The following is a 9,241-nucleotide window of genomic DNA, read 5'->3' as shown; positions in this document are numbered from 1 at the left end:
TTTTCTAATACATTTTTTAGACAAATGACTTGCAGTTACAACAATCATGGCATACAAGGCATCATTAACGGAACCATTTATTTAGAATTCAGGATTGGCCCTAGTATAGAAGTTGTCACTTCCCTTCTGCAGTCCTTTGCACCGTTAATATTCGAAATAGGATATTATTTAAAGCCCGGGCGCAGTGTTACCATGTGCAAACACCACAGGCGAATGAACAGATGGAAAAAAAAGAGAGTATAATTATCTTTAGCCTTTTCCTCAGAGGAATTGGTAATTTTCCTTGATTTAAAAAGTTTGAAGTAAACTTCCAGCTTGTTTGTCATTCATTTAAAACATTATTCCCTTAACATATTTGAGTTTTAGCAGAATTTAAAGCATATTTTATTTTGTCTGTACTGTATATTTTTCAGGACAGTAGTGAGTTTACTTTTACTCAAATATTTTTCTCTCCTGACTTGCTTCTTAAAAATTAGTCTTCTTTTATCTACCTTTCATGAACAGGTGATGGCCTAGGAGAGACCTTAGCCATTCAGTAGCTGATAAATACTGAAGTCTTGGTATCACACAAGTTAATATATTATAAACAACTTTAAAGTGTATTTCTGAATTCTTGACGCCTCAGTTTCTACAGTGACCTTATGCCCTACATATTACTTTTATAAGAAAGGGTATAGCATTCAATTAAAACAATTTAATCTGCAATATTTTATTACTGAATTTCTAACCTCACTAAATGTCTAGACGCGTGTGCTACCGCGTGGTCAGGTGAGGACTGGTTGGTGAATTGACGTGGAGAGTAATAATGATAATGACCATTGCACGGGGCACGGGAGACACTTTGTACTGCTGAGGACCGTCACCGCCACTAGCCCAGGTTCCCATGGAGTCAGACCACTTTCTAGTTGTGCTGCAATACTTGGTCATTATTAGCCCATCCTCAAGCTTGGCTCTAGCTGCCCCTACAGCTATGACACTTCATAGCTGACCCTTAAAGTTGGGTCATAACTTAAAAATTATTTAAAACTATTTTGACTTAACTAATCAAATCACTTCCACAAATCCCATATAAAACCTGGGCTTCACAGAGTGAATTTAGTTGCTTAATGAAAAATAGCCTTACTACAGACTACTTCAGGTCATGATTGAGGACAGGCTCCAAAGTAGAGCAGCAACACTATTATTAAAAAGAAGAAGAAGAAAAAAAACTAAACACATTGCTACAGTGTAATACCCTACATCACTCCAGTAGACCAATAAACCCTAAAGTGCTTCTTTTAATAAGGAAATCATTAGCTTTTAAGGTAACATCATGGCTTATTAAAAAAAAAAGGGAGGGGGGAAGTATCTGCTCAAAAGTCATGTTTGTGCTTGGGAAATGAATTTTAAGAGGTATTACTTCACAATGATTTGTTGCAAAAGAGCAGATTACTTTGAGTAAAGTAACCAGATGAAGTTGTTACCATAGTGTGAAAACTGTAGATGATGAATTAATATGCAAGAGATGTATTGCGATATATGCCAGTCAGTGTAGTTATCCATTTAACATTGAGTGACATGATGGAGTTTGCTTATAATCTAAGAGGGGAAGAGGAGGTGAAGTGCAGTTACTTGATGATGTGCTGTATACAAGTGCATGGGGATAAAAAATGAATGGTATGAATACATGAATGATGCAATATGGTGATTACTTCCAGTGGTAGTTGTGTAATCATTGAGAAGTTAAATAATTCAAATTGTAAAAAGTATCAGGCAGTTGCTTTTCCTCTTCTTGATGTACCTTAAGAGTGAGCAAATTTTTTGGTTTACACTTGCTAACTAACAAGATGGAATGATTCTACTAAGATTTTCACAATACATTAATAGCACAATGTGACGCAGACTGCCTGAGTGGGTGGGGCTAATGCGGTGCAACGGTCATGTACCGAGGAGCCGGCACAAGCGGACTCACTGGAGCAGACAACCCTCCAGTGTTAATGAGGACATGACACATCTAATCCAAAACCAGTTACAAACATTCTCACTACATATTATGCCTTACAAAACAGCAACAGAAAGTTGGCTACAAATATAAAGCGTCAACATTTGTTCACGAGAGCCTCTATAAGAGGTCCTGCATATATAATATATATTATATATATATAAAACTTTTAATGGGAGACTTTGCAATAGAAAATCTCAGAAAGAAAGTTGACAAATTTTGATGGCAGTCATTTGTAGCCTATGTTATGAAGTAATGTTGCAAACTGTCACCAGAGTATACCTGAAGATCTGCTGACTAGGGACTTCACAGACTTTAAAATATAAAGAACCCTTAACCAATAATCTCCCTATAATCCCAATACTAAATGATAATGACATCCCCAAAACAAATTTAAAAATGCAATGTACATTTACACCCAAACGTTCCATTGCCCCTCCAATAAAATAAGTTGCTCCTGAAAGAAGTAAAATTGTACAATGACAAGCTATTTCACAAACCTTAATTATCATTTAAAAATGTAATTCATGAAAATGCCTGCCATCGATAGTTTACTTACTTTTATCATATGACCTCTTTAGAGAACAACCCACTACATACAAGTAGCACTTTCCTAAAGCTTACCATAAAAAACACTGATCTGTGACATGCATGACAAAGCACAATATGGTATCATACCAGTTTCATAGTTTAGTTGAAAAACCATTGGATCTACAGTAGTTTTAGTAACTCCAATGCATCATAAAATCACTTTTAAAATACTAAAAGAAATTTAGAGGGAGCTTTGTAACACTAATATTACAGAGTCAGAGGGATCTTTATATATGACACTTTGGAATAAAAAAATTTAAACCTGGTTCTTGACCAGTAAAAGACAGTACACTTTGCAAGTTTTTATATGATTCATTTTCTCTTTAATATAAATCAGCTCATTTCAGTAATTTTTATAAAACATTGATCACAGAACCCCACATGCTGCATCAACTATTCTATTACATTAATTTATTGTGCAAGTATGTATATTATTTTACAGCTTAACATGGATTTTTCAGGAGACAGTTCTATTTAAATTGCATTTTTCATCAATATTACAGGTTTATTAAGAAAATAATACCATTTACTTCACCCCTGAACCTGGTGTGAGCACAGCATATCAAAAGTCCACAGTCTTCACAAATTCATTAGGGTGGCTCGGTAGAATATGAACGATTATTGTCACACATTCCTCAGAATGACCTCTCAAGTGAACATTTAACAGAATAAGAATTATTTCTATAAAATAAAATATAAAATTACTCATGTATTACTATCAAATTCATAATAGGTTGAAATGTAATTGAAATATAACAAAAATACTGTAAATATTTACATTAAAGTCATTTAAACATAAATAAAACAAATACTAAGCCTTAAAACTTAAAATAATGTTAACTACTGTAATTGTGTTAAATTTTTCATCTTCCATCAAAAGTCAGTGGAATAGCCAACTGAACAAATAAAGTATTTGGTACATCTGGTCAAACTGTACAAAAAAGATAAAAAGCAATTTACTCTGTCCAACAGAAGTTTTTCTACACACCATAAAAAAAACTGAAATTATAATAGCTTTTCTACACACCACATTGAAAAAACTGAAATTATACTAACTTAAAGCAATTTATCATGACTTAAGATTTTCAGCTCAACATAACTGATACTTTCTGGTGATGTCTTCTGCTTAATTCCTGGTTTCATATCTGAGACTACTAATTGTCATTCATGTTCACTCTGCAGTACATGGTTTTCTTAAGTTCAGTTGTGGCAGTTATTAGTATACAACAGCCTTGTACATCTTTTGACTTATACTTTTGGATAATCCAGCTGCAGTTACAGGCATTAGAAAATCAAGTGATGGAATCAAGAGCAAACAATGTTTGAAGCTTTGAAATATAAATTTACTTAAACAGTATAGGGATATAACAAAATAATATAATTTTATGTGGTAAAAAATTTTGAGAACTGTGAGTTAGGATAGAGTAATAACTAGGAAATGCATCACATTTCCAGGGTTACTAAATATGTACATGGACGGAGTGATTAGATTGCATGCAGTAATATATGAGACAGACAAAGCTTCTTATGCTGAGGTAAAGAGAAATGTAACATACTAGTTTTACAAGATTAAGAATGGTAAGTATTTGTAAATGGGAATCATTGCTGCCAACATTTTTACTTTAAATTCAATTCTTCCCAATCCTTTAACTTAAGATCAGCAATACATATTTCTACTAGATCCTGAAATACTTTAATATATGTAAAAGATGTCATTTTAATGTAATCAAGAAACCATTACCTGGAGCTGCTTAACAGATATTACACAGTATCCTTTGGAAATGAGAGCATGACCAGTTAAATGAAAATTAATTTCACTAAATTTTATGTAATGAAAATAATTACAGTTCACATATAAGTTCAACATTTCCCTCATACCTAAACATGTAACAAGTTCTATCTGAAATGTGGCAACTAATATGGTTTTGACAAAGCCTCAGAGAGAGCTAGATATCAATCATTTCCAAATGAAAACCCTGAATGCTTGTATGGAGTAAAATCAAAATTTTCCAGAATGTTAACCTGAAAGATGAGCTTTGTTGGATAAAACTATGAGTTACATGACAAAAATACTAATACTTTTATAAGGTTGTAAAATGGGGTGGGAAAAAATGATAAAAATCAAGTTAGTTCAAACTGTCTTGAAACAAAAATTTTTAGCAAAGTTTTGTAACTATTGCAATCTTGTTTTGAAAAAGACACGCCATGATAAGAATTATGTCTAACATCCTAATTATTCAGCCACAGTGTATTATTTTGTATTAAAGTTCCTTAAGATAAAAGTTAAAGTAACTTTGAATGTCTCTAGATCAAGTGGGCAAATTATTTCTCTTATTATTTGGACCTCAAATTCCATGCCATTAAGTTCAGTAACATCTGTATACATGCTCCATCTAATCACACTATTTACAATGGTTTAACTTCCATTAGTTGATCATGGTATACCAACTTCAGTTAGATAAGATCTATGAATTCCTTAATTTTGTGCCCAATGGGGTTTCGTGACTAGTATACAGGTAATGGGAATGATAATGACAAAAGTGATCTGAAATTTCTTGTGCTCAAGAGAACAGGTGAAAAATGACTGTAGCAGCAGCTGAATATTGATTAAGCTTTCTGTCCACTCAAATTTCCTCACACATGAATATTGTAAAAACACTGAACTAATGTCCAAGCCACCCTGCTGAATAAAAGGCTGATGTGGTATAATGTCCTCATGAATTTAAAAAGTAAAAGAAAAATTATACTTTTAAAAAATTTATTCAATTTATTACCTAAAACTGAATATGAAAAGGCAATGAAAGTAAAACATGAATAAAAATGCTGAAACAGCACAGACCCTTTCGGATTTTTATTTTACACCAATTCTAAAACAATCCACTTTACCATTTTTGTTTATGATCTATATCGATTAATTTCATCACAAATTTGTGTGACTTTATTACTGTCACATTATTCTATGGATGTGGATTACCCAATAAGGCTTTACCACAATACAAATATACAGTATTGCCTTTTTATACTTTACACTGCCAATTCCTGAGTTCATTTAAGTCTTATATCTAAACAATATCAACAAATTTAAAGTATATTTGCTTTGGCTAAAATTTTGCCCAAGCAGAAAGTTTCTAAGTTATGAAAGTACATGCAACTGAAATTTACACATCTGCCATACTTCTTACCTAATGCGCCTCAGATCACATTTCTGGAGTCAGTAAATGGCCATTTTATAAATGTATTATACTATTAGTAAATAGTTTTGACAGGTTGTCTCTTTCTACAACAGCATAACCATTGCTATCAATCCTCAGAACTGCAGTTGTGTTAGCATGGTATTCATTTGCTAATCTGACATACAATAGCCATGAACCAGGTTCATTTTCCAAAAAAATCAAAACAAAACAAAAAAACTGTTTAGACCGACCGCTAAAGGGAAGATAAACACTAAGAATTATATCACATTCAAAATGAATGGAAACAAGCAAAGCCTGACAGTTTGCTATACTAAGCCAAATGCACAACTGTTAAGTTTTGCAGTTGGCCTGGTCCAATATTGTACAAGTACTGTATATTCTTTTACTCTTGAATTCTTTCTAGTGTCATGCAGATTTGTGAAACACATGCAGTTATTAAAAAGAATTAAGATGAGATCCCATTAAATGGAAAGATTTAAAAGAAATTTAACAGCCATGGCTAGGACCTTTTAAGATAAGTGTCCTGTTACTTCCTACAAACGATGAAGGAAAATCGATTACTACCAGTATGACTTGATGTTCCCAATTCCAAAATACAAGACATATATCTACTGTTAGATATGTATTGCTTATCAAATACTTTAAATAAAGAGTATTCCTTTCATTTATATTTGACAAGTAAATCTAAGAAACATTCAGTACATTATATACTTAAAAAGACCAACCATGATTGTTTCTGCATGACACTCATTTCCCCAAACTATCACCGTGTGTCCTCCTATGTGCACAGCAACCTACCCCAGGTCACACACACACACACTCACACACACACTTGCACACACTCCACTACAAATATCTAATAATTAGTGTTAACAGAAGAGCAACAAAGTAGTAGAGAATGCTAGATGTCCTATGCTTTCAATGATCAGCTGGGTGTGTTTCAGATGATTTTAAAAATGAGGAGCAGCCCAAGAGAAGAAAATACATTAACAACTGCTTTGCTGATTTCTCACATGTAGAAAGGTTTATAAATAAATATGGGTCTATGAATTTTGAGAGAATACATGACACTAACTTAAGAGTTGGTTGAATAGAACTGGCTCAAAGAAAATATAACAACTAATAGTTTTAATTTTGCTGACAACTGTACAATATCTTATTTTTCATTATTTAAACTTTTTCCAATATCTACCTAAATCAATATATTGAAAAATCTTAATGAAATATTGTAAATTTATAAATTAATAATCTTATAATCTGCAAATTTATATATATATATGCATTTCTGGGATAACACTGTTCTTGTTAAATGTTGACTGCTCAGGAAAATTAATTTATTCCATTAAGTAATGAAAAATTCTAAGAGTAGACTTTCCAAGGTTAAAGCTTTGTAAAGAAGAAATATGGTGACACCTCCAATGTGTCTTGTTAAGGAGAAGATTTTGTATTTCAAGGTAGGACAACAAGGACTAAATTACAATTGACCATCATTAACAGGGAAAAACTGCATACTGCCAAGTAAAAACTTCCGATTGAAAATTTAACAGAAAAAATGTTTTCATTGAATAGTCATTTCAATTTGTACATTGACTTAGATAGATAATGGTCTCAGCAAGATTATCATTCAATAAAAAAATCTGTATAGACCATTAATGGATATGCTGTACTCAGCATTACATTAACAATACTTTCAATAAAAAAGTACAACCTTTAATATACAAGGCTTTAATGAACTTCTATTACATGAGAATCGGGATGTTTGAATAAAATATATCAAAGGCTGATGATAAAAGAAGGGGAAAAGGACCATAGTTCAATTGCAAGGAATGCTTGGGCCCACCAAAACACAGTGAGATCAAGTTGGCTACAGCTCTAGTGATTGCCAGAGCAAATACTTGGAAGCCAAACGAGAATAATAGAACTTTTTCTTGCATTATGCCCCCTTATTAAAAACTGTCCTAAATATTAGCTAAATTTTGTACAGAAATATCATTTTCCAATACACACCAAAATAACTCCTTAAGCCTAAATCTCGAGTGTCTTTCAAACTAATTTTAGGGCAGTTAGACTAAAATCTTTTCAAGTGCCACTGATCTCACACGTGTGAGCTCTCCTCATAAAACACAATGAACAAGGCCTCATTGGTGTGGCAGGTGTAAGGGCAACTGCTGCACACAATAACACAGCTTTATGGGCCCTGTGAAGTTTTTAGACCAAGAAAATTGGTTGTCATATTTTCATGATGAAGGATAAAAAAAGAACCCAGTACAGAAGTTCTAAACCAATAAATAAAGATTTGCCCAAACACTTGATTACTGTACCAAATGAACTCCACACTTGAGACCTGAGGGTTGGACACAGCGATTTCTACCACGTCATTTATATCTGTCCACATTATGTCACGTGGAGAAAGTGACGTCCAATTCAGTTAAGTCTAATGCCCAAGCTACCGGTGAAGGAGGCCATTAGGGTGGTTTAGAGTTGATGGCACAGGACGCATCTCCAGCTGCACCAGAAGTGGAAAATGATCTGGAGTAAAAAATACAATATTTCCATTAATAACTGAATATGTGTTTAGATATACAGTATGAATGATACAGCTCAACAATATCCCATTTAAATTTTTTTAAGTGATATAAGTTTACCTGATGGGATGTGGGGGTGAGGACATCCCATAACCTTATTCTCCCTAAACCATTCTGGGTCGATTGGGCCCAGGACACCTAGGGCTGTCATTGTCTCAGAATTGTGGAAGATGTAGTCTATGATTCCTTTAAAATCATACCTGTTTTAAAAGAAAATTTATTAATTTTAAAAGCTGCAGGGCAATACTATACAAACTAACAAACTAGCCTAAATATGTAAAAGTAATTTAAGAAAAAATCTAGTTTGAGAAAAAATAAGCATACAACACACTATACTTAGGTAAATAATCTGATTAAAGCAAAATACGAAAAAATATTTCTAACTTACGTATAATTTGTGTATGCCATTATGGAAAAATCATATGCTGCAGATAATCTAAACGAGTGAGTGTAGATGTTGGAGTTTGTATTTACTAAAGGAGGGTTAGCTGCATTGGCCATGGCTATTTTCTGGAGACAAGTCTTATAACCAAACCCTTTGAAGTCTTCATGGTCCATTGAAACATTCCCTTTTGTTAGGAATTCCACCACACCTGCATAATAGCTACCATTAATGGCCTGAAAACTTAGTACACGATATATAGTACATTGCTTTACACCTTTACCAGGGTCTAATTAACATTAAATCTTACACTATATATTTCAAATTGAATGATAAGTATAAAGAAAAATCTGCCCACTACAGTTTGCTATAAAACAAAGCTCCAATTAACAATATGTAGGTAAAAAGAAAGTACAGTAATAAATTACTTATGCAACATAGAATTCTGCCTAATTTAAATACACTGTACTGTGTTTAGTCTCAGCTGCTCTTACAGTAGTATATGAAT

The 9,241-nt window shown here is 33.0% G+C and overlaps 1 protein-coding gene across 2 annotated transcripts in view; it reads right to left on the bottom strand.

Moving 5' to 3' along the window:
• Positions 1-693: 693 nt before the first annotated feature.
• LOC135211225 (CCR4-NOT transcription complex subunit 6-like) overlaps positions 694-9,241 on the bottom strand; it is a 322,253-nt gene continuing 313,705 nt past the window's right edge. For both annotated transcript variants that reach the window (XM_064244483.1, XM_064244482.1), the window contains 3 exons: positions 8,740-8,944; positions 8,412-8,551; positions 694-8,295 (listed from right to left, as the gene is read on the bottom strand). In XM_064244483.1, coding sequence (XP_064100553.1) covers positions 8,213-8,295; positions 8,412-8,551; positions 8,740-8,944 — 428 coding nt within the window. In that variant the 3' untranslated portion in view covers positions 694-8,212. The remainder of the gene's footprint in view (positions 8,296-8,411; positions 8,552-8,739; positions 8,945-9,241) is intronic.

Source organism: Macrobrachium nipponense, chromosome 4 (genome assembly GCF_015104395.2).
Source record: "Macrobrachium nipponense isolate FS-2020 chromosome 4, ASM1510439v2, whole genome shotgun sequence".
Lineage (NCBI taxonomy): Eukaryota > Metazoa > Arthropoda > Malacostraca > Decapoda > Palaemonidae > Macrobrachium > Macrobrachium nipponense.
This window is presented reverse-complemented; position numbering and strand designations above follow the sequence as displayed.